This window comes from Oncorhynchus gorbuscha, linkage group LG13 (genome assembly GCF_021184085.1).
Source record: "Oncorhynchus gorbuscha isolate QuinsamMale2020 ecotype Even-year linkage group LG13, OgorEven_v1.0, whole genome shotgun sequence".
Lineage (NCBI taxonomy): Eukaryota > Metazoa > Chordata > Actinopteri > Salmoniformes > Salmonidae > Oncorhynchus > Oncorhynchus gorbuscha.
The window spans coordinates 26,597,588-26,623,214 of record NC_060185.1 but is presented as its reverse complement, the minus strand read 5'-3'; the positions used below and the strand labels follow the sequence as shown (position 1 = coordinate 26,623,214).

At 43.2% G+C, this 25,627-nt stretch overlaps 2 protein-coding genes and 1 pseudogene across 3 annotated transcripts; all 3 read right to left on the bottom strand.

Moving 5' to 3' along the window:
- Positions 1-1,449: 1,449 nt before the first annotated feature.
- LOC123992639 (dehydrogenase/reductase SDR family member 13-like) lies at positions 1,450-5,180 on the bottom strand. Its single transcript, XM_046293957.1, has 5 exons — positions 4,950-5,180; positions 3,900-4,018; positions 3,625-3,748; positions 3,009-3,335; positions 1,450-2,610 (listed from the first exon to the last, which is right to left on the bottom strand). The coding sequence occupies exons 1-5, from the start codon at positions 5,074-5,076 to the stop codon at positions 2,351-2,353; spliced, it is 957 nt and encodes a 318-aa protein (XP_046149913.1). The 5' UTR covers positions 5,077-5,180; the 3' UTR covers positions 1,450-2,350.
- Positions 5,181-7,631: 2,451 nt separating this feature from the next.
- LOC123992264 lies at positions 7,632-9,349 on the bottom strand (annotated as a pseudogene).
- Positions 9,350-11,322: 1,973 nt separating this feature from the next.
- LOC123992638 (PHD finger protein 12-like) lies at positions 11,323-24,883 on the bottom strand. 2 transcript variants are annotated; one of them, XM_046293955.1, is made up of 13 exons: positions 24,029-24,883; positions 23,312-23,493; positions 21,213-21,285; positions 20,414-21,024; positions 15,825-15,957; positions 15,321-15,482; positions 14,794-14,940; positions 13,657-14,515; positions 13,149-13,391; positions 12,962-13,057; positions 12,786-12,868; positions 12,511-12,649; positions 11,323-12,305 (listed from the first exon to the last, which is right to left on the bottom strand). In XM_046293955.1, the coding sequence occupies exons 1-13, from the start codon at positions 24,092-24,094 to the stop codon at positions 11,884-11,886; spliced, it is 3,216 nt and encodes a 1,071-aa protein (XP_046149911.1). In that variant the 5' UTR covers positions 24,095-24,883; the 3' UTR covers positions 11,323-11,883. The 2 variants fall into 2 exon arrangements, with proteins under 2 accessions (XP_046149911.1, XP_046149912.1); XM_046293956.1 differs by having other exon boundaries at positions 13,221-13,391; positions 24,029-24,882.
- Between the last annotated feature and the right edge of the window lie 744 nt (positions 24,884-25,627).

Sequence of the window (25,627 nt, the reverse complement as noted above, 5' to 3'; positions counted from 1 at the left end):
CACTGCATACATTTTGCCTCATGCAGCAATTCATGTTGTTACTCCTATGACCAGAGAAATTGTACTATTCCTAGATATTTAAAAAAGACAAATAACCTCGAAAGCCTATCGAAACGCACATTTTATGGCTTATAAAACTGTTGAACAAAGTCTTGACAGTGCTAACAATTTAAACATGAATTTACTCATTAAAAACTGTATTTGCTCTATTCGTTTAGTCTCTAGTCAATGGCACAAGAAAAGTGCAGACATGGTGATCTGAGCTATGTTTGGCGAGCGGTAGATAATAGGTCCACTTGATATGCTCTCTGGGCCTGCCGGGTAAACGGAGTTATATCTTGAGAAACATGGGAACATTTTGCCTTCCCAGCGCAAGCCTTTTTCATAACAAATGTTTGGTGATCGACTATCAATGGTTTTGTGACCACTGTAAATCTAAACCATTTATTGGCACTAGTAGTTTACTTCCTCTTTAGGCCTCTCAATCACAAATGATTCATACATTATTACATATTTTGCAAGCCTGTTTTTTAAAGGTGTAAAGTAATTAATTGCAACTACTCTCGTTACAGTAATTGAGCAGTTGTTCTGAGTACTTGTACTTTTTAAAGTAGTTTTAAAAGTTAGTAATTTTACCTCTACTTGAGTAAAATTGTATTAAACTGTACATTTACTTGAGTAGGATATTTCAGTACTCTTTCCACCACTGATGACGAATGAGTGAGAGGGAGTTTGTGCAGTGAGTTTGGGTGAGGGAGTGAGTGAAAGAGGGAGTTTGTGCAGTGAGTTTGGGTGAGGGAGTGAGTGAAAGAGGGAGTTTGTGCAGTGAATTTGGGTGAGAGAGTGAGTGAAAGAGGGAGTTTGTGCAGTGAGTTTGGGTGAGGGAGTGGGTGAAAGAGGGAGTTTGTGCAGTGAGTTTGGGTGAGGGAGTGAGTGAAAAGGGGAGTTTGTGCAGTGAGTTTGGGTGAGGGAGTGAGTGAAAGAGGGAGTTTGTGCAGTGAGTTTGTGTGAGGGAGTGAGTGAAAGAGGGAGTTTGGGTGAGGGAGTGAGTGAGAGGGAGTTTGTGCAGTGAGTTTGGGTGAGGGAGTGAGGGGCAGCAGGGTAGCCTAGTGGTTAGAGCGTTGGACTAGTAACCAAAAGGTTGCAAGTTCAAATCCCCGAGGTACAAATCTGTCATTCTGCCCCTGAACAGGCAGTTAACCCACTGTTCCTAGGCTGTCATTGAAAATAAGAATTTGTTCTTAACTGACTTGCCTAGTAAAATAAAATAAAAAAGAGGGAGTTTGTGCAGTGAGTTTGGGTGAGGGAGTGAGTGAAGGAAAGAGTTAAAGGGTGAGTGAATGTCAGCCGGTCCCATTAACAGTAATAGAAGGATGAATGAGGGACTCTGAATGGTTGAAAGAATTAGACATGTTTATTTCTGGAGGCTGAAATATATTGACATCTGGAAACTTTGTTTATGCACTTTATTTTGTATAGTTAAAAAACAAACAAATTCAATACATTTGAATTGCTTTGAATGTTTGTATTAAAATGTTAATCATTTTACATACAGATGTGACTTATAATTCAGAAAATAAATTCACTGAGTTCCTCTACATTCATTGCCTCTATTCCTTTTTCAATTGAATGCAAGGAAAATGTGTAACAATATTTAGGTAACCTTAGCAAAATTAGATAATTATCATGGTCAATGTTTATATTTTAAAAGCAACTCAATTCATTTGACTTGAAGTCGTTTTTTTACACCATTCGTTTGACTTCAACTTGAGTAGAAATTGTACTAAAGTAACAGTACTTCTACTTGAGTGAGATATATCTGTACTCTTTTCAGCCCTGGTTTTTAATTCAAATGCACATGATCAAGGCAACAAACAGCATCAGCTCCTCGGCCATGTGCACATGATCTTTAACCACGGGGTAACATTATCTAAAATATGAATGGATGCACTGTTCAGTGCTGGCACAATTATTATACAACCAATGAATATACAACAGCCTCATTGAGGAACACATACTTTATTTCCATAAGTCTTGAATTGCCCAGTAGGCCTATGCTTCTTCATCCTTTTTGCCACTTCATGGTTTAATTCATTCCAGCATGCACAGTTTTGGGTGGGTCGTTTAATTATGTTCCAGATATATCTACTAGGGCAGAGTGGAACACCCTAAGGAACCTATGGTAAGAACTTAGAAGTTAATGCACAAGATCAGTCCTATATACTAATCACACGGAGTAAGCACTTTTAGAATTTCTTTGACATGGTTGAATGATTTAAAGGGCAAGTCCACTCAAATGTCAAAAATCATCTTGCACACTGAGGAGAGCTTGAATCACAGTGGGAGGCTTTCACAGGAGTCCACACAGACTCTCACTGACTTCCCATAGCTTCTTGGCCACCGCATCATCTCTGGCCTTAGGATAGACGTTCCTGACTGTACAGTTAGAGAAATAGCATCCAGACAGGGGCTCCAGGCCCTCCTGCAGGGCACAGTGCAGGGTGGTCTGAGACCCCGCCACAGAGTTCTTGAAGAACAACATTGAGATGGGCTTCAACAGCATTAAAAATGCAGAGTTGGCGTAACGGCCCAGCTCAGTTTCAATTATACCTAGGAGAAAAAGACACAAGCACTAGAGTTAAGTTATTCATCCACAAAAAAAAGATATATATATTTTAGTCAATTAGCAGACACTCTTATCCAGAGCAACTTACATTAGTGCATTCATCTTAAGATAGCTAGGTGAGACAATAACATAATCGCTTAAAAGAGACAGGTTTTAAGACTTTGTCGGAAGATGGCCAAGGAGTCCGCTGCCCTGACATTATGGGGAGGCTTGTTCCACCATTGGGGTGCCAGGACAGAGAAGAGCTTGGACTGGAACATTAGTCATCTTATTCTACTTTAAATTAAACCAAGAACTTACTTGAAAACTGCAGATACCAGATACATTCAAAAGTTTTATACATGGTCAAATGAAATTGGACGCCTGACTTAGCAGCACTGACCAGGGTGGAGGCTGTAGCAGGTAACATTTGTGTCCTTCAGTCTTTTGGCCAGCTCATGGGTGAAGACAACGTTACACAGCTTGCTGTTGCAATAGATGTTAAAGATGTCCGTGGCAGACTCGCCAACACCTAACTCCTTGTGAGTGCTCAAGCAGTTGAAATCAATTTTGCCAAAATTATGGCCCAAGGACGCCACGTTGACCACTCGACTCGGACCGCACTCCTTCAGACGGTCCAGAAGCAGGTTGGTCAACAGGAAGTGACCGATGTAGTTGACACCAAACATCATCCCCAAGCCGTCTTCTGTGCTGCCCTGCATGTAAATACCTGAGAGGAAACATGGAATCGAGCCATTATTTATCCATAATCACTTCTATGGGAGGTTGATGGGAGTTCAGGGTGCATCTTAATAGTCTTTAGTAGCCTCATCTCCTCACAGCCTTTCCTTCATCCTGCATTGATGCAAAGGAACAGGACAGGTGTATTGCTTTCACCTGTCATGCCAGTGCAAATAAAGGATAGAGTAGAGGGAAAGGAAACCGTTTAGGACCATTGAGATACACCCAGAGAGAGAGAGAGAGAGAGGTCCAACAACACCTCCTCAAGCCTACTTTACCTGCATTGTTGATGAGCAGGTCCAATCTGCGCTCAGTCTTTAGGAAGGTTTCAGCAAAGGAGCGAACAGACTTCAGACTGCCCAGATCCAGATGCATGAACACCACCTCATTGCTCCCACTCTCCTACAGGACACACATTTCTTTGTTACTCAGTCCACATTTCATTGAACATTTTCCAAATTTCCTCTTTTCACAGCCACCACATGAAGATTGTGATGAAATAACAAAATCTGCTAATGTAAAGTAGGTCAGAGATTGTTGAATCTCTCCTCACCCTCTTGATGTCAGCGAGCGCAGCCTCAGCTCTCTGTTTGTTGCGGCAGGCCAGGATGACCCTGGCACCTCTCCTGGCCAGATCTAGCGCTGTCATCTTCCCTATGCCTGTGTTACTTCCTGTAGAATTAGTATTATTAGGATTAATGCAATGTAGGGGAGACCGGGAGGAATAGTAAAAATATATATATTTATAAAAATAAACATATTTTACTCTATTGCTCAGAGACCACTTGAACTACGGAAGTGATTTTTTGATATAAGAACTTACATTAGTCTCCTAAACATTCATACCATTTATAGGTCTGTACATAAAACGGTCAGATTACAATCTTGATTTTAATCTTTAAAATCGGGATGTTACATTTGCCACCGTGCCAGGAGCAATTGTAACAGTAGCTAGGGTGAAATGTAACACCAAAGAAATAAACCAAATAAACTCCATTAACTTCAAATACATTGTTTATGAATGATTATATACATATAGTATCTAATGATTTTGCAACAAACAATTATTTCTAAGTACATAACCAATATTTTCAGTAACACCCCTATTTGTGGATGGCCATTCGGTTCCTCTCAAAACATCTGAATAGTCTGATTGTGTCCAAATGATACCTGTTTACAACATATTTACCACTCTACAGGACGACAAGGTGATTTAATGTTAGTTTTGAATAATTGTGGGATAGCAAATATTGAGATATTTGCCTGAAACTCTTCAAGCAGGGAGAGAACCTAAATGGGCATTTACTAAGAGAGTTTCATCACTTGTTTGTTTCTGTTTGGAGAAATTCAAGGTGTTACAATTGCCCCCAGTCTCCCCTACAGCTTGCCGCAAAAAGAGTAATTTGTTGAGTTCTATAACCAGGGAAAATGTTTTTAAAAAGAATAATAAACTAAGTTAAATGAATTTAACAACACTATATATATTAAATGATGTACAGGCAAAGAACATTACATCTACTCAACATTATTACATAACAGTGCCATTAACTTTCCTCCGGTGTCAATGAAGGGAAACACAGAAAGCAGACAAAAACAGGCTCACCTGTTACAATTACAGTTTTCCCATGCAGTTTCACATTGCTCTTGCAAACTGCCCCTTTGACAAAGATATTATGAAAAATCATATAGCCCACCACTACCAGTCCAGCCAAAAGAAGAAACACAGCCATTGAGCTCAGATCCTGTGCAACACTCAGTAAAGAGAATTAATAGAACACACTGCTCACTCCAGAATTTCTTACTGCACACTTATTCTCACGGTTACTCTATTGCGCAAAGAGATCTACTTCCTGTTGAGTTCCGAGAAAGCCTAAACCACACCCCTTTGGACTGCACAGGCACATTTGAGTTTTTTTTCCCTTTGCTTTGTTTGGATTCTTCTACTGAAGCTTTCATGCTCAAATCTCTCTATTTCTGCAGGGCAGGCATAAGTGCTGCCTTTAAATTCTAATTTAGGCTGACAAATTGTTAGGAGGATACTTAGGCAGAAGATATGAATTGTACAGTTTGAGCCATCATAAAACAATCAAGAGTAAACATTCTTAACAGTTTAGGTTTACTTACTGTTTTGTAAGGAATATGAATATATGCATGTCCATAAATGAAATGTCCCATAAATCAATGCTAGGTTCATTCATATATGGTGCATTCAGAAAGCATTCAGACGCCTTGACTTTTCCTACATTTCCTCATTAATCTACACACAGTATCCCCATAATGACAAAGCAAAACTTTTTTTATTTGAGCAAATTTATTAAAAATTAAAAACATAAATACCTTATTTACATAAGTATTCAGACCCTTTGCTATGAGACTCAAAATTGATCCTGTTTCCATTGATCATCCTTGAGATGTTTCTACAACTTGATTGGAATCCACCTGTGATAAATTCAATTGATTTGGACATGATTTGGAAAGGCACACGTCTATATAACAAGTTCCTGTAATGGACATTTTAATGTCTGTGCTTTTCGTATAACAAATCTCTTGTGTTCTATTCATGTGCTATTCTACAAATCAATTTCTGTGTTCATGCAAGTGGCTGACTGAACGAATCCTCACTATCAGTGGCTTCAAATTTGCAGTAGGCCCAGACCTTGTTTTGAGAATGAAAGAGATCTCCATTTCAAGGTCTCAGCTTAGAGAGAAGAAGCCTTGAGGTATTGGTCGGTCACATGAATGAAACAAAACGGTAATGTTTCATTGATTATCCTAAATCATGCAAATATAACTTGTCTGTGAATACTGTATATAAGACAACTGCCTAAGCAGAGATCCTGATGGAGATGTGTACTATGGTGTATTGAGTTGGTTAGAAGCTCTCCAGCGAGCTGACAAATAAAAGACGATTAATTTAGATTGACTTTGAATGTCTCTGTGTAAAAATGTCAGACAAGCCCCACAGTTGACAGGGCATTGTCAGAGCAAAAACCAAGCCATGATGTCGAAGGAATTGTCCGTAGAGCTCCAAGACACGATTATGTCGAGGCACAGATCTGGAGAAGGGACCCAAAGACAGTGGACCGAATCATTCTTAAATGGAAGAAGTTTGGGACCACCAACACTATTCCTAGAGCTGGCAGCCCAGCCAAACTGAGCAAATCAGGGGGAGAAGGGCATTGGTCAGGGAGGTGACCAAGAACCCGATGGTCACTCTGACAGAGCTCCAGAGTTCCTCTGTAGTGATGGGAGAACTTTCCAGAAGTACAACCATCTCTGCATCACTCTACCAATCAGGACTTTATGGTAGAGTGGCCAGACAGAAACCACTCCTCAGTAAAAGGCACGATAGCCCGCTTGGAGTTGGCCAATACACGTCTAAAAGGACTGATTGGTGGAGTGCTAAAGGAGAAACAAGATTCTCTGGTCTGATGAAACCAAGATTGAACTATTTGGCCTGAATGCCAAGCATCATGTCTGGAGGAAACCTGGCACCATCCCTGCAGAGAAGCATGGCGGTGTCAGCATCATGCTGTGGGGATGTTTTTCAGCGGCAGGGACTGGGAGACTAGTCAGGATCGAGGGAAAGATGAACGCCTCAAACTAGAGAGATCCTTGATGAAATCCTGCTCCAGAGCATTCAGGACCTCAGACAGGGCAAAGGTTCACCTTCCAACAGGACAATGACCTTCAGCACAAGGTCAAAACAACGCAGGAGTGGCTTCGGGACAAGTCTATGAATGTCCTTGAGTGGCCCAGCCAGAGCCCAGACTTGAACATGATTAAACATCCCTGGAGACCAGAAAATAGCTCTGGCGACACTCCCCATTCAACCTGACAGAGCTTGAGAGGATCTGCAGCGAAGAATGAGAGAAACTTCCCAAATACAGTTGTGCCAAGCTTGTACCGTCAAACCCAAGAAGACTTGAGGCTATAATCACTGCCAAAGGTGCTTCAACTAAGTACTGAGTAAAGGGTCTCAATACTTATGTAAATGTGATATTTAATGTTTTTTATTTTTAATACAGTTGCAAAAAAATCTACAAACTTGTTTTTGCTTTGTCATTTTGGGATATTGTGTGTAGATTGAGGGATTGAGGGGAAAAAACAATGTAATACATATTAGGATGTAACGTAACAAAATGTGGAATCAAATCAAGTGGCCTGAATACTTTCCGAATGCACTTCTATGTACGTACATTTTATAAAGGATAACCCAAAAAAGTAGTTTGGAAAAAACACAGGATATTGGATAGTAGCTTGCAGTCCAGTTAAAACTGCTGAGTTAGAGTGAGTTTCTTAAGATGAAAGCCCACTCAGAATCACACTGGACTTCCCATAGCTTCTTGGCCACCGCATCATCTCTGGCCTTAGGATAGAGGTTCCTGACTGTACAGTTAGAGAAGTAGCATCCAGACAGGGGCTCCAGGCCCTCCTGCAGGGCACAGTGCAGGGTGGTCTGAGACCCCGCCACAGAGTTCTTGAAAAAGAACATGAAAAAGGCTTCATCAGCAACATGGCCACCTTGTTGATGCCGCGAGTCAGCTCAGAGTTGATGGCTCCTGAAAAACTACATAAACATGTCCCTGTAGGTTAAAACTGCATGCCAATACATTTACTATTCAGCCACCTGGGGATGCAAAAACAAATACTGCATTTCAACAGATCAATACAGGACAAGTCATTCTAATCTATACTTGGGCAATCTTTCATACATACGGAGGTGTACTGTACTGACCTGGGTGGAGGGTGTAGCAGGTAACGTTTGTGCCGTGTAATCTCTTGGCTAGCTCATGGTTGAAGAGAACATTACACAGCTTGCTGTTACAGTATGTGGTGAAGACATCCATGAACGCATCACCAACCCCCACCTCCTTGTGAGTGTTCAAACAGTTGAAGTCAATGGTGCCGAAGTTATGACCCACGGACGCCACGTTGACCACTCGACTCTGACCGCACTTATTCAAATGGTCCAGAAGCAGGTTGGTCAACAGGAAGTGACCAATGTGGTTGACACCAAACATCATCCCCAAGCCATCCTCTGTGGTGCCTGGCATGTAAATACCTGAGACAACAGGGAGGAAAATATTAACATTTTACTTTCCAAAAATGATACCAGCTGCCTCACTTCCAAAAATGTTACACTGGTGTCAGAATTGGGATATTACATGAGTAATATTGGACAGGTGCCATGGTTGGCAGGCTTGGGCAGTTGAGAATGCAGTCCAGCAAGCTCTTTTGGCTGGATCATAATGTGTAGCCTACAACACCATGGCTGCATGTTCAGTCTCTGTACACAGGCTCTTGTGAAACTTCATTTAGTACTAACTTCAAGTCCCTCTGGAAAAGGCTGTCTGTACATGACTAAAAGTGTTGTATAAGATCAAGTGTATTGAAAGCTGGTCACAGCGTTGCTGCAAACAGCCAGTACAAGCCACACCTGCATTGTTGATGAGCAGGTCCAATCTGCACTCAGTCTTTAGGAAGGTTTCAGCGAAGGAGCGAACAGACTTCAGACTGCCCAGAACCAGATGCATGAGCACCACCTCATTGCTCCCACTCTCCTACAGGACACACGTTACTTTATTATTTTCATACACACAAATCATAATTAATAAATCCTAAAACCGCTGTAGAAAAAACAAAAATTACTAGCCATAAACTACTGGTCATTATTAGTTTATGGTCAAAGAGTGTTCATTCTCCTCCCACCCTCTTGATGTCAGCGAGCGCAGCCTCAGCTCTGTTTGCTGCGGCAGGCCAGGATGACTCTAGCACCTCCCCTGGCCAGATCTAGTGCAGTCATCTTCCCTATGCCTGTGTTACTTCCTGCAGTAAGTGGGCATAAACAATTAAAGAAAGGACATGTAAGGGTGAATAATATAAATTTATGATATTAGTCTTTAATTTATGCAGAAGATCAAAAATAAATGCAATCCCGACTACTACACAGACAACAAACAAAAAGGCATCCTTGTCTCCCGTGTGAAAATGTGTACTCATGGGAGAGCCCCTGTGAAAATATCCCACCCCTCTTATCAGCTACAAGATGCTTTGAGTTTCTGTAGTGATTGTGCAACTGGATAAACCAGTCTCTACTCTCTCAGGGCAAGGGGCCATGGAACAGTTAAAAATAGTCTATTACGAGATTGTTTTACCATTAGACCTACATAAATTGCAACTGTTACCTTTGACATAGAGCTGTACACGACCACCACCTTCTGGATAGTTCACTCACAACACATTACCGAATGAAAAGCATTTTAGATCATTGACACCAGGTCTCAAAGTAATAAAAAATAACAGCACAAGGAGGCATTTTTAAGTTTGTTCTTTAAAAAAAATCTTTCTGTATTTACATTGTTTTAAACAGACAGGAACAACACTTATTTACAGCGTACAAGAATGTTAAACGAGAGCTAAAACAATCTGACACCATTTACACCATTCAGCATGGAAGACACAGGACTCAGAACAGGTGTGTAACAAACATTTCTGCAAAACTACAAAATATCACAAAAGGAGTCCATGGGAGGTACTGTACACTATACAAACCAACCACAATGGTTTATGTCCATCAGTGTAGGCTGGTGGGAGGAGCTATAGGTTTATGTCCATCAGTGTAGGCTGGTGGGAGGAGATATAGGTTTATGTCCATCAGTATAGGCTGGTGGGAGGAGCTATAGGAGGACAGGATCATTATAATGGCTAGAATGGAATCAATGGAACGGTAAACAAACACATGTAAACCACACTCCTATTTACGTTAATATACTGTACATACAAATGTGTGTATAAGCATGTAAGTGTGCTAGCTACCTGTGGAGCAAACGTAGCAACAACAAATAGTGCGAGTACTACAACTTCACTATCACAAAATAAAATGTTTGGGCTACATGAGCTGTCTGAAAAATAAGAAAATGTTAGTGTACCAGTCATAGGTTTAGACACACCTACTCATTCAAGGGTTTTTAATTGTTTTTCTATTTTCTACATTTTAGAATAGTGAAGACATCAAAACTATGAAGTGACACATATGTAATCAAGTAGTAACCAAAATAATTGTTAAACAAATAAAAATATGTCTTAGATTCTTCAAAAAGTAGCCACCATTGGTCTTGATGACAGCTTTGCATGCTCTTGGCATTCTCTCAACCAGCTTCATGGAGAACCAACAGTTCTGGAGGTCCAACATATGCTGAGCACTTGTTGGCTGCTTTTCCTTCACTCTGCGCACCAACTCATCTCAATTGGGTTGAGGTTGGGTGATTGTGGAGGCTAGGTCATCTGATGCAGCACTCCATCACTCTCCTTGGTCAAATAGCCCTTACACAGCCTGGAGGTGTGTTGGTCATTGTCCTGTTGAAAAACAAATGGTCCCACTAAGCGCAAATCAGATGGGATGGCGTATTGCTGTCGAATGCTGTGGTAGCCATGCTGGTTAAGTGTGCCTTGAATTCTAAATAAATCACTGACAGTGTCACCAGCAAAGCACCACACCACCTCCTCCATGCTTCTCGGTGGAAACCACACATGCAGAGATCATCCGTTCACCTGCTCTGCTTCTCATAAAGACACAGCGGTTGGAACCAAAAATCTTACATTTGAACTCAGGCCAAAGAACAGATCTAATGGTCTAATGGCCAAGTTTCTTGGCCCAAGCAAGTCTCCTTATTGGTGTCCTTCAGTAGTGGTTTCTTCACAGCAATTCAACCACAAAGGCCTGATTCACACAATCTCCTCTGAACGGTTGATGTTGAGATGCGTCTGTTACATGAACCCCAAAGCATTTAATTGGGCTGCAATTTCTGAGGCTGGTAACTCTAATGAACTTACCCTCTGCAGCAGAGGTAACTCTGGGTCTTCCTTTCCTGTGGCGGTCCTCATGAGAGCCAGGTAACTCTAATGAACTTACCCTCTGCAGCAGAGGTAACTCTGGGTCTTCCTTTCCTGTGGCGGTCCTCATGAGAGACAGTTCTTGAAATGTTCAGGATTGACTGACCTTCATGTCTTAAAGTAATGATGGACTGTCATTTCTCTTTGCTTATTTTAGCTGTTCTTGCCATAATATGGACTTGGTCTTTTACCAAATAGGGCTGACTTCTGTATACCCGCTTTACCCTGTTACAACACAACTGATTGGCTCAAACGCATTGAGATGGAAAGAAATTTTACAAATTAATTTTTAATTAAGAATGCCAAGAGTGTGCAAAGCTGTCATCAAGGCAAAGGATGGCTACTTTGAATAATTTGTTTTGGTTACTACATGATTCCATGTGTTATTTCATAGTTTTGATGTCTTCACTATTACTTTACAATGTAGAAAATAGTACAAATAAAGAAAAACCCTGTAATGAGGTGTCCAAACTTTTAACTGGTACTGTATATACATGTATAACTAGACTGGCAAACATACGTGACAAATACTCTTCAGTAAGTCAATCTAAATAAACAGATTTGAGATACTTCATTTCATGCAAAAGTATAAACAAAATAAATTAAAATAGATATTTTTCCTGTGTAACAACCTGCTCCCCTTAGGTTTGACTGGAAATAGATGAGAAAGGGAGAGTTTGGGCTTTGGCACAGAGTTGCAAATGGTGGAATTTGATAGTCTGTTTGTCTGCCCCCTCTTGGTTGGGGGTGGTATTGGCAGGGGTGGTATTGGCAGTGCCAGTGGATCCCTCTTCTTTAGGCTGCTTACTGGCGAACTCAACAATGCTGAAGACAAACTGCATGCAGCCCAGTTTGATGTAGCTGCCATGGTGGAGCAGCGCTGTGCCCTCCCAGCCAGCCCCGCTGCCACCGATCAGGCTGGAACTGCTGGCTTTGCAGTTGCAGGAGAGCCTGGGTCCTCCCTGGGGCTGGCAGCTCATCACTCCCTCCAATGGCATCATAACAGTCCCGTGCCCAGCCTCGGTCCCCTCCTCCTGCTGCTGCTCCCTCATCTTACAGCGGCCTGAAGAAAGAGGGCACCATCACTCAAGTCTCCTATAGACACACAGGGCTGGTCAAACCACACACACACCAAGCCTCTACAGGGTGAAGGTGATAGGGCGTACACCCACCCACATGTTGCGCAAAGGAGGTATGAGGGGGTTCAAAATCAGCTAAATTGCTAGTGTGTGTGTGTACATATGATGAGGTGTGTGTGTGTTACTTACGGACAATGCCCTGCACTTTGGACACCAGGCCACTGGCCGGGCTGGGCAAAGTCTTCTCAGAGAAGTCACAGGAGTAGAGCACGTTGTCCACCGTGGTCCCATGCTCACTGTAGTTGAGCAGCTCGTAGTGTTTGGTGTTCTACACACAGGTACAAACCAACAGTCATGTCTGTGGTGCTACCGTTATTTCAAATAGTACTCACAGATCAGGTCATAGCAATGGGAAAAATATGTTTTTGTGAAGCTTTGTGTCTCGAACAGGACAGACTACCTACCCCGTCGTAAAAGATGCAGGCGTGTTTTCCAGATACATAATTACAATGACCATAGTTTGTAAGGCACACGTCCATGTCAGCACCTACAGTGGGTTGTCAGAGAGAGAAAGACTGATGAGACTTTGTTCCATGTTGAGTAAAGATCAGTCTTTTGTAACAGCATGGGCAGTCCTTACCAGCTCCTATGTACAGGGTCCTATAAGACATGTTGATGGCTCCTCCCTTCCCCATGAGTGGATAGAACGTTGCTCTCGCCTGCACCTTCTGTTCTTCTGTGATGGGGACAGAATATGGAGGAATGACATTTTAGAACATTCCTATGGCACAAATTAAACTGCCGCACGTCCGGTTCTGGGTGCTTACCCTCTGTGCACGGCGCGGGAGTGGGAGGAGAGGAAGCAGCTAGACCGCTGCCTTGGGGGACTGGGGGCTTACCCTCTGTGCACGGCGCGGGAGATTGAGGTTTGAGGGCGACGGTGGGAGGAGAGGAAGCAGCTAGACCGCTGCCTTGGGGGACTGGGGTTGCTTTGTGGGGGAACAACTGCTGTATCCTCTGCCAGGCCAGGAGTTTCACCAACTCCTCATCCAGTTTACTCAGTTCGATCTCTGTATGAACATCAGCATGTTTCAACGTCATCATAGACTTCACGTGAAGCAATCCTGTATCACAGCCATCATCTGCCAGCAGCATTACAGGCCATTTAATCATCACTATTTTGAAGACCAGCATGGCCAAAACAATAATGCAATATTTGAACTATTGTTGTTGAATAAAGTACCAATTTTTAAACTGGACAGACAGAGGTGTTCATCACCGAGGCCTAATTATGAACAGTGGTACCGGTAGAATGGTGTTGAGGTAGCTACTTACCTCCATCCGCTTCCATCACAGCCTTCATGCCACCAGACCGGTCTGCTATTAAGGGGAAGAGAGAGCTGGGGAACATGGAGCTGCCCTTAAGATCTGTCCCTGGGGAGAAACCGGGAGGTGTGGTGGTCGGCTGTCTTGCTGTGCTGGAGTCTTTGACGGCTCTGGGTGGGGTGAAGACATGGACACCTGGGGTGGGGCTGGGGCAGAGCTTCAGCTCACTGCAGCAGCTCAGAGGGTTGGCCTGAGTCCCTGCCATGCCTGAAGGAGTCCCGTGGGCCTGGCTCTTTATGTCCTGCCCTGTGGCTGCACACATCAAAGAAGGTGGACAACCTTTCTGGGTGCAAGACTCTAGGTGGCTGACCTCAGTTTTAACCTCCACCCCTCCTCTCAGGTGGTTTGGCATCCCCAGAGCAGAGGTTGGGAGTGGGGCTGGGGAGGTGAGTCTGTGCAGCTGGAGCTCTGTCTGTTTGCAGGTGTCAGAGGCAGCGTTACACACTACTGGCCCGTTGGCTTGCACAGGCTGCTCAGCCAGGGGCCCGTTGGGTTTCCTGCACTTCAGACAGTTCTGACATGGCCTCACCGGGCAGCTGCAGCTCTCCTGGCCTTGCGAGAGACAATTCAATACCTGGGCCCCCTGTGGGCCATCAGATGTACTGCAGGGCTTAGAGCAGGGGGCAGGCAGGGCTGAAGCTGTCCTTTCTGCAAGGGGCAGAGAGCTGTTCTCCTCTAGGGCCACACAGAGCTTAATGTCTTTCTTTTCCCTGTTTGTCTGTTCAGAGTGCCAGTCTGACGAGGACTTCTGCTTGCCAGATAAATGTCGCATGATGCTGCACTGCAGCGAGATGACATCTCGAAGCCACTGAATGACAAAGGGGAAAAAACATTTTGGTGAAAACAAAAAGCACCTTCACCAGTCCAGTAACTCAAATTAATACATTTACAGTTATTACACATTAAATAATTGGCAGTTAATCCCCATCATGTCTGGACCATAGTCTCCTCGCTGGGCCAGATCCCATTGATTTGTTTATCACAAAAAAATATAAGCACTTTAGATGTTTCTCAGGCACAGCCCAAAGGAACCACTGAATCCCAGAGTAGTAGACAGATACTTGTGTGTGTTTCTGCCATGCTTACCTCCTGTTGCTCCGCTTGGCTGGTAAAATGCTGAGGGGAGCAGTCCTGGGATGGGACACCATTACAGATCAGCTCCCCGTTACGCACCCCTGCAGGAGCCAAAATGGCCGGGGGGTTCTTGTACTGGGACTTAATAGCGTCGGGCACCTGGAGGGACAAACAAACATTTACAGGAGCAGTGAACTCCCACTGTGGTTCCTAACTCTTAAGAGGAAAAATATTTGGATATATTTTTTCCTTTATTACTATATATATATAGTTAAACATACATACATACATACATACATACATACATACATACATACATACATACATACATACATACATACATACATACATACATACATACATACATACATACATACATACATACATACATACAAGCTGAAGCAGCTTAGTTGACAAACCAACACTTTCTTGAAAATCTGTCTTTTCATCACCATTTCAAAGTGAAGACTAGCAAAAAACTATTTCATAACATATTTAACATATTTTACTCTGGGACAGACTCAGTGGGCATAAGCTACCTTGAGCACCTTCGTCTTGTGGTGGACACCACTGCGGACAGGGGGATTCTGTCGGTGGACCCGTCGCAGGAAGCCCACCTTGACAGCGTGCTGGGATATCCTATCCTGGAACTGGTCTAAGAGCTGGCAGCGGCTGGTAAGGGACAGGCTCCTCTGGTTCAGCTGGAGAACAGGACAGGAGGCCATGTCAAGAACAAAGCGACGTATAGCCCTGAATCAACCGCTAGCTTGACACCCTATGCAATTGTAACAAGTCTACATACCCTAAAGCTCAGCTGGAGAACAGGTCATGTCAGTAATGGAACAACTTCTACATACCAGGGTTGAGAGATATCACAATATTATCGCATATCGGTGAAGCTTGATATCGCCCAAAGAACTACAAACCCTATTCCATTTACAGAGCCATTCCTGTCTAAAAATCACCATATCCTTATTGTTTAGGCCTGCCGAAACAAACCCAGTTCCATGCATAAGGATACAGGGGGGAGTTGATCCTCTTACCACCAAGTGCTCCATATGGTTGGGGCACATCCACCTGCCTGTGGGCATGGCAGTAAGTGGGGGGTCCAGGCAGTCCATGTGGAAGAGCAGGGGGCAATAGTCACACTGAACCAGGGGCGCCATTCTGCAGCTCCTATAGAATAGACAGGAGGACGATAGAGAGGACAAAGAGGCAGTGAGCTTGGACTAGCAAAGTCAGCCAACCAACTAGATTCCCAAAGGTGTGTTGATATTAGGGCTGTGGCGGTCATGAAATTTCGTCAGCCGCGATTGTCAAGCAAATAACTGAGGATCTCACCGTAATTCACCGTTAATGAACAAAAATACATTTAGCATCTCCTGGCTTCCATGCATAGCCTACCATCCACTGATGCAGACCTTTGGAACATTGCATTTAAACAAATTGAATAAATCCATGATTATTTTAGATAGGTCTAAAGAAACATGATATGAAGAGAATGTAGTCTATTTCAGAAGAACGGAATAGCATCGTGCGTTGTCCATTTTGCAGACAAGATTTGCTTAGAATTATGTGGCATTATTTTATTGTATGAAGACTACAAATGAACGTGAATATGAAAAGAAAATGATATTTTCTCCAAACAATGAGAGAGTACGCACATGCGGCTATTCTGGGTTTAGCAGTTAAAGAAACAGGTACTCCCATGTGCTTCATTTAGAGTTATTTATGTAACTTTTTTTGCTAAAACAAATGTTGAGCTACGTTTAGATTGTTAATACATTCTAAGGCTGCATGATGCGACTAATGATGATTTGAAAAATGTTGCACGAAAGGCATGAGCTCTGCTTAGTTTTTTTGTACACACTTCAGTCTCTCGTTCACAATTTGACAAGGCCTGCAGGATCCCTTTGAGTGGCCGTAACACCCCTCCTAACACAACAATCCATGCCTTTGCGGCCGATTTGTCCTTGGGCTGAACATAATAATTAGAATTCCCTTCTCCCGGCTGGGAGTTCTGAAGAACCTCATATGGCTCTCCGCCACGTGATTGGGTATTTCTCATAGACTACAAGTGAAGACAGACACATTGAGGATGAAACTGCGCGTGTCATCCAATTCAGAGGTGCATATTGAAGACATTACTTTGCACATTCTTCCACTGCAAATCTCCCATTCCAGTGTTTTACTTGCTATATTGTATTTACCAAGGCCTTTTTTTGTTGCCTTTACCTCCCTTCTCACCTCATTTGCTCACATTGTATATAGACTTATCTTTCTTCTGTATTATTTGACTGTATATGTTTGTTTTACTCCATGTGTAACTCTGTTGTTGTATGTGTCGAACTGCTTTGCTTTATCTTGGCCAGGTCGCAATTGTAAATGAGAACTTGTTCTCAACTTGCCTACCTGGTTAAATAAAAGTGAAATAAATCAAATATTGGAAGAACTGTCCATATTTACTTTCCTCAACCAACATAAAGCAAAAGCACTAGACTACGGCAATCTACTATCCCCCATAGTACAAAAGTTGACCTATTGTAGAGTGGCTTGCAAAAGTATTCACCCCCCTTGGCATTTTCCCTATTTTGTTGCCTTACAACCTGGAATTAAAATAGATTTGGGGGGGGGGGGGGGGGGGGGGGGTTGTGTCATTTGATTTTACATAACATGCCTACTACTTTGAAGATGCAATGTTTTTTTTATAGTGAAACAAACAAGAAATAAGACAAAGAAACAGAACTTGAGCATGCATAACTATTCACCCCTCCAAAGTCAATACTTTGTAGAGACACCTTTTGCTGCAATTACAGCTGCAAGTCTCTTGGGGTATGTCTCTATAAGCTTGGCACTGGGATTTAGCTTCTGGGATTTTTACCCATTCTTCAAGGCAAAACTGCTCCAGCTCCTTCAAGATGGATGGGTTCTACTGGTGTACAGCCATCTTTAAGTCATACCACCGATTCTCAATTGGATTGAGGTCTGGGCATTGACTAGGCCATTCCAAGTGTAACAGTATAATTTTAAACCGTCCCCTCGCCCATACCCGGGCGCGAACCAGGGACCTTCTGCACACATCGACAACAGTCACCCACGAAGCATCGTTACCCATCGCTCCACAAAAGCCGCGGCCCTTGCAGAGCAAGGGGAACTACTACTTCAAGGTCTCAGAGCTAGTGACGTAACCGATTGAAACGCTATTTAGCGCGCACCGCTAACTAAGCTAGCAGTTTCACATCCATTACACAAGACAATTAAATGTTTCCCCTTAAACCACTCATGTTGCTTTAACAGTATGCTTTGGGTCATTGTCCTACTGGAAGGTGAACCTCCATCCCAGTCTCAAATCTCTGGAAGACTGAAACAGCTTTCCCTCAAGAATTTCCCTGTTTTTTGCGCCAGCCATCATTCCTTTAAATCTGACCAGTTTCCCAGTCCCTGCTGACGGAAAACATCCCCACAGCATGATGCTGCCGCCACAATACTCCACTGTGGGGATGAGAGATGTTGGGTTTGTGCCAGACATAGCGTTTTCCAAGATGGCCAAAAAACTCAATTTTACACTCATCTGACCAGAGTACCTTCTTCCATATGTTTGGAGTCTCCCACATTCCTTTTGACGAACACCAAACGTGTTTGCTTATTTCTTTCTGGCCACTCCTCCGTAAAGCCCAACTCTGTGGAGTGTACGGCTTAAAGTGGTCCTATGGAGAGATACTCCAATCTCCGCTGTGGAGTTTTGCAGCTCCTTCAGGGTTCTCTTTGGTATCTTTGTTGACTCTCTGATTAATGCCCTCCTTGCCTTGTCCGTGAGTTTTGGTGGGCAGCCCTCTCTTGGCAGGTTGTGGTGAGATATTCTTTTCATTTTTTAATCATGGATTTAAATGGTGCTCTGTGGGGTGTTCAGTTTTTTCTAACCCAACCCTGATCTGTACTTCTCCACAAGTTTGTCTCTGCCTGCTTGGCGGAGCCTCTCTGCCTGCTTGGCGGAGCCTCTCTGCCTGCTTGGCGGAGCCTCTCTGCCTGCTTGGCGGAGCCTCTCTGCCTGCTTGGCGGAGCCTCTCTGCCTGCTTGGCGGAGCCTCTCTGCCTGCTTGGCGGAGCCTCTCTGCCTGCTTGGCGGAGCCTCTCTGCCTGCTTGGCGGAGCCTCTCTGCCTGCTTGGCGGAGCCTCTCTGCCTGCTTGGCGGAGCCTCTCTGCCTGCTTGGCGGAGCCTCTCTGCCTGCTTGGCAGGAGAGTCCACCTGTGTGCAATCTAATTATGCGACTTCTGAAGGTAATTAATCAAATAAATAATAAAATGAGTAAGTACCATTAATATGTAGTAAGAAATAGGCCTTTACATGTGGTAATTTTATATAAACTATTTATTCATTGAATTTACAGAAAATGTGCTATATAGTGATATGTATCCTTATTGGGATATGAGAGTTTGGCCATGTCAGTCGCTCTGGATAAGAGCGTCTGCTAAATGACTTAAATGTAAATGTCGCCCAGCCCTATGTCCATTACATGAAATCCAACAAAAAATCTATTTAAATTACAGGTTGTAAGACAACAAAATAGGAAAAATGCCAAGGGGGATGAATACTTTTGCAAGGCATTGTATTCTATGCAAGAAATAAATATTGCAAACTTAGTCTGGGACAGTTGTGGGATGGGATAGAGCCCAAATTATTACAAAAAAAAAACGTTTTTTACACAAAAGAGGCTGATGCAACAGATCAGAACATTTAGCTTAAAATGTTGATAAACTTTTAGGCTATTTTTCCAGATACATGCAGCAATACGCGCACTGCAGTAAGTGCAAATATTCCATTAACGGAAAACACCATTATCAAAAGTGACCACAAATGCAATTATACATGTAATGCTTTTATTATAAATAGGCATTTATGGTCAAAATTATCTTTCCTAAACTCAAAACACACACGCTGCATATGTATGCCAGTTAGGATCTTCACCGATTGCAAAGCGGATTAATGTGCTTAAATTTTCTAGTTATTTGGCTACTTTAGTTGTGATACAAAACTTATTAAAACATATAGGGCTATGGGCTAGGCTACATGAGGTGTGCGAATAGGATTTGAAAAAGTTGCAAAAAAAAAGGCATGCAATGTTTCTTGGCTTTCTTGCCTTACTGCATACAAGCTGGGCATCATTCACAAGTGATAGGCTAATGGTCACACATGACACTATTCTTGATTTAATATTTTCTTTAAATATATTAAATAATAGAAAGCAGAAAGCTCTTTTTAATAGAGGCCATCACTGTGTTCTCATCACAATTGCACAGCCTATAGCAATGTTGTGTAACATAAGCCATCACAAAGTGTTTGATTAAAAAAAAAATTGACATTTGCATTGATGTCAGAGTGATTAGAGGGAAAATAGAGTGCTGAGTACAAGGCAGTTAGCAAGTTTGGTAGGTTACTAATGACCATGAGCAGCATCAGAGCTTGGAGATGCCCAATTATCGTGACTAAACAGTAATGTGGAATTTGACTGCCGTTATGACTCGTGACCGCCGGTGTGGCAGTAATACAGTCACCATAACAGCCCTAGTTGATATAATGTGGAATGACAAAATTGTGGGTTTGATTGACTAATTATTGGTAGGATAGGTCATACCTGGTGCAGGAGAAGCACACCCTGACTGGCAGAGGAACGAGGCCGTTGGGGTCCATCTCATGCTGTGGCCTTCTGAAAGTCTTCATGATCAGCTCCTCTTTCCTCCTCCGTTTACTGCTGCCTGGCAGTGCTGTGGTGCAGGTGAGTTCGTTGGGCAGCTGGAACTGCGAGGGGTTCTGCTCCATGGCGGCGGCGATGAGCAGCTGGAAGGGCCTCTTGAGGAGCCGTGGTGTGGAGGTAGGGGTGGTGGTGGCTTGCTCAGATTCTGAGCCCTGGACCTCCACCTCCTCTGCCTTGGCCATCTCCTTGTCTACCTCGTTCTGCTCCTCCGAGGGGGTGTCCGTGTCCGTGGAAGAGGTGTTGGAAGTGGGCGTGCCAGGGCGGCTGCTGACCCGCCGCTCAAGGCGATCCAGACGCTCGAGATGCACGGCAGCCACCCGCAGGCCGGGTCCAGCTGCTCCGACCCCGGGGGGCAGCCTGTCCAGACGCAGCATGGTGGTGGTAATAGTGGTGGTGCCCCGCTCCAGTTCAGCTGCAGGGGAGGAGCACTTGGAGAAGAGCCTCTCCCTCTCCAGCAGGCCATTTGTCCTCTCAGCCTTCTGCTCCCGCTTCTGGGGATAAGAGTCAAATAGCAGAGTCAGGGACCAGCAAGGATCAGCCCGTATTCCCCACCACCAGGGTTGTTTAAATAGTTGGACTCGTATTGATAAATTGAAAACAGGTGTTAAGAGGTTAATACATTTGAAGCATAAAAACATCTCTCTGTTGTGAGCATCCTCACATATTCTTGAACACTCACCTTTGTACGAACATTGCAGCGATGACACATCCAGTCACCAGGGGGCAGCATTTCTTCACTCAATGGTGGGTTACTGTGGGAACCACAAAGAAACAGCAATAAAAAAGGACAATCATGCTACAGTCATTTCATTTATAGGTCAACAGTGGCTCAACTGCCATGTAAGCTTTATAAGGCCTAATGCCAAACTCACAATACAGCCTGGATGCTCTGACCAAACGTGTATCACAACGGGCCGTGATTGGGAGTCCCATAGGGTGACGCACAATTGGCCCAGCGTCGTCCGGGTTTGGCCGTCATTGTAAATAATATATTTTTCTTAACCGACTTGCCTATTTAAATAAATACAGAATATGCACTTTTGAGGCATAGGCTATAATAGGGGTGTAGGGGAGTGATGATGTAATTGACCTGTGCTAGAATAGGACTGTATTGAAATACCACAACAAGGTGTAAAGCACACCAAAATACACATTTTAACACTGAATGCCAAACCCTACTTTCAGGCTTGAGTGTTTACTGTTAGAATGTCTTCTTTTCCAAATGCCTGTCTCCATCTAGTGGGATTAGTGTGCCTGGCATGACCAAACAAGAGAAGACTTAGTCAATATTGAACACAGTTTTTATTTTAAGATTTAAATCACTAAAGCCTGGGAAAGTAAGCACTACTAACATGGCCCACAACCATGTTGTATTCCAGACCGGTGTCAGATACATTTTTAATCAGTCTCTGACAATGAGGACGCAATTTCTTCCCGAGACCAGTAGAGTAAAAAATAATAATGACCAACTTCCATTCAGTCAACGCATAAAGCCACTTCACCAGGCCAAAAACCGACACTCCTTTCACATCATGTCTTATTGCCTATTGAAACCTGGGCTTCTTACTTTACTGGTAACATTTGTGTCCTTTATTTTCAACTTTGTTGCGCTCGTCAGAATTTCCTTAGGGGTGAAGAGTGAGGGAAATTATTTGAAAGTGGCATGCTTACTGTTAGTAAGGGGAAACCGGGGAAGTTGTAACATACTTTGTATTTTTATCTATTATAGACATGGGTTACAGGTAATATGCAGAGTGGCTCTCCATTTGCCCTCAGCATGCATTTAGTTTCACCATTCTGAATCAATATGTTCTTTAAATTTAAACAAAGAACATTTTGAACTGTTATCATCTTGGTGATTTCATACAATTACAATCATGGCCTTCAATTAGTCTCGCTTTAGGTGGTCTCAAACACAACACCTGACTGTGATGCTCATAACCTACATTATATCACTCAGTAAATACAGGCTGCCATCATAATGAATTGTTGGAATGTTTTCAGATGTTTCTAATCTAGAAAATATTCAAATATGCAGCTACTACTTTGGCAGTTGTCAAGGTGATTGTTGTATGTAACTTAAATCACGTGTCAAATTTCACGGTCAATGACTACCCAAGGGGATATGCAAATGTTCAATTGGCAAAGACTGAGCTTATCCTCTTGTAGGTGGAAAGCCTTGCACTGTAGCTACCAACCAATATGATTGTTAGTCAGATCTTGCACAGCTGTGTGGTGTAAATACCTGAATGGATGAGTCCCCGAAATACAAAGAATAATATGTTCATCTCAAATCGTGTTATAACCGCGTTTCATCACCTGTATCATCATAATTATATTCCTGTTAAAACCCAGAGAAATGTCCGTAAAATGGCGCCGCTGAAATAAAGCGTTTTTTTTTCAAGGGAGGTCGCCATATTGTAAACAGAGGCACACGAGCGAAGAGCAGCCTCGACTCCATGTTTTGCCAGCGTTTCCCAGCGCTCTCAGTTAGAGCGGGTGAGTGACGACGCCTGGAGACATGCAGACCGAGGCGGGGGCGGTTGCAACCATTCGGCGGCAAATTTTAACCAAGTACTAGTTGCTGTGTCACAATCACCTTCCCAGTATGGTTGGAAACCCCCCCCCCCCGTAACGAATCTCGTGTGACATTTTGCACAGCGGCATGGTTCTGTAAAGATGGACTGTCTAGACAGGAGAGCCACAGTCATTCTGAATCCAGTAAACCATGTATGATCCTTCCCAAGCTAACGTTAGTGGGATACTTTTCACACATACCAGCATTGTAGATGGAAGGCGGCTGGACAATGGTCACAACACAGAAGGTCCCCTCCCTCATGACAACTATCACAGGTATCGTGGTTGGTGGCCCTGCTCTTTCTCCGAACGTCCCTTTCACTCCTCCGACTCCTTTTTTCGCCATCCTCTGACTTGGGTGGTGCGAGCAGTGTTTGAATTTGCTGTAACAAGTTGAACATGTCAGAAATCTGGATCGAACTTTCTTCACTCCCAATTTAGGCTTGTTTACTTGGTTGCTAGCACATCAAACGAATAAAGCTAAAAACAGTTTATGATTCAATATCATGTCAGTAACATTTTTTATACTAGCTAGTTAAGGGCAGTGAACTATAAATCGCCCCCAGCTGGAAGCTAGGGCCTTTACTGTAACGTGTAGTCTGCAGCAGTGATAACTGCTGGCAACTAAAATATGGCTTTAAATGTTAGTTACGCTATAACTAGAGTAATAGCACAGTGTTTGCCATAAACTAGCTAGCTACACATTGCAAACATGGGTGTTTTGTCTTCAACTTCATCCTAGCCAACGCGGCGTTAGGACTAAATGACTGCCTCAAACTAGATAGCTAACCTTATTTGCTTCCATCTTGCTACAGTATCTGCTAACATGTCAATTTATCTGGCTAGTTAGATATCTAACAAACTTAAATGGCTGCATGTTAACGGACATAAGTAACGTTGTGTGGTGACATGCCTCACCTCCATTAAACCCCCAGAGGTATCCAAATCGTACACAATCGTTGGCGTCTCCATTTTGTCCCACATTCACCCAGCAGTCGACGACTTCTTGCAAATAATCCTATGGAACCAGCTACTGTAGCTTGCTAGTAGTGTTGTTCCACGCCCAGTCCCACTGGCAGTGACAGGCGACCCCCCCCCACACACACGCTTTACTAAAAATCGCCTTTCTCTGCCTATTACTGTATTTTGGAGGGAGAATAACGGAATCAGCCAAGGTTAACAGTTAACTAGCCGTACGTAGCGACCTCGTATGCAAGTTGGCAACCGATAGCTAGCTGCTTTATCTGAATGTGATACAGGCACACACACTAGACTGATAGCTAGTTACCTATTTAGTCAACTGTAGCTAGCTAACGTTAATTAGCAACACCATCCATTAAGCAATGTTTGCTTGCTAACTGCTGGCAAGAATATGACGAATGTTACGAGTTTCTCACAAACCTCAACTTTGTGCCTATTCTAAACTGTATTGTTGTCAGGTTGCTGAACGACTGAATGCATCTGCGAGGCCTAGCCATGGTTCTTGTTTTTGCTCCTACTGCTCCTACTAGCTGAAATTAGAAGACGCTTGAAAATTATGCAAACCCGCTCGCTTCCACTTTGCATTGTCAACAGTCAGAATGCACTAAATGTAAAATTCTCGCAACGTTGTGTTCCTTCCAATCAAGGGTTGCAAAATGCGTTGTTGTTATTCGTCCAACAGTGCCGGATCCTCAATAAATATATTCTTTTTTTCTGAAAAAGCCTATGCATCAATGCTGCTAGTGGCAACATCCTATCCGAGTTGGCGCAACCGCGAACGACATTACGTTTGAGCATGCGCATTTCAAGACTGTTGAAAACCATGGCCGCCACAGCAGAGAAACACTTGTCACTAGTCAACACAGCTACAAAATCTGCATTGGGTATATCGTAAAAATTCATGAAAAATCAAATGTCCTTTTTGGTCTTAATTTAATTGTACGGTTAGGCATAAGGTTAGCAGTGTGGTTAAGGTTATGTATAAATTGACATTTTAAGAAGATACATTTTAGAAAATGGCGGGGTTTAGCCATAATTACAACCTTGTGACTGTGGTAACTTGAGACGACGACGTCAGAAAGGAATACAAACGTTACGCTGCTAGAGAAGCCGTCTAGCTCGATTGTCTATTGTGTGTAATCTATGTGTGCTTGTGTTCCCTCATGTGCTTTATGTATTGATTTGTTACTAAAATAAATAAATGTTTTTTTTAAAGCTAGAGAAGCCCTCAAAGACAATCTTTGGTTGCGGGGTTCATTCCGTTATTTGATAGATAGCCATCACCTGGCAAGCGAACGTTATTCATATTAGTTAGAGCTGCTAAATTGTGAAATAACATCTAGCTAACATTAGCTATTAGTTAAGTTAACTACACCACCGTTTGCCTAGCTTGCATCATGTTCCCGCTTCAACGAGCTATCTCCCCCTCTATTGATGAATGACCACCGACGAAGCTTGCGAGCAAAACTACGCTCCTCATTTCAATGTAGCCTTCGCTATGCTGCCCTCCATCTAGTTGGACAGTTAGATCAAAGT

Coding starts and splice junctions, on each gene's coding strand:
- LOC123992638 (XM_046293955.1), bottom strand. CDS start 24,094: ATGTGGGACAAAATGGAGACGCCAACGATTGTGTACGATTTGGATACC. Junction 15,483..15,824: donor ACCATATGGAGCACTTGGTG/GTAAGAGGATCA, acceptor CCTGTTCTCCAG/CTGAACCAGAGGAGCCTGTC. Junction 13,058..13,148: donor TCCCGCGCCGTGCACAGAGG/GTAAGCACCCAG, acceptor TCCCCATCACAG/AAGAACAGAAGGTGCAGGCG.
- LOC123992639 (XM_046293957.1), bottom strand. CDS start 5,076: ATGGCTGTGTTTCTTCTTTTGGCTGGACTGGTAGTGGTGGGCTATATG. Junction 3,749..3,899: donor CGCTCGCTGACATCAAGAGG/GTGAGGAGAGAT, acceptor TGTGTCCTGTAG/GAGAGTGGGAGCAATGAGGT. Junction 2,611..3,008: donor CTGCTACAGCCTCCACCCTG/GTCAGTGCTGCT, acceptor TTTTTCTCCTAG/GTATAATTGAAACTGAGCTG.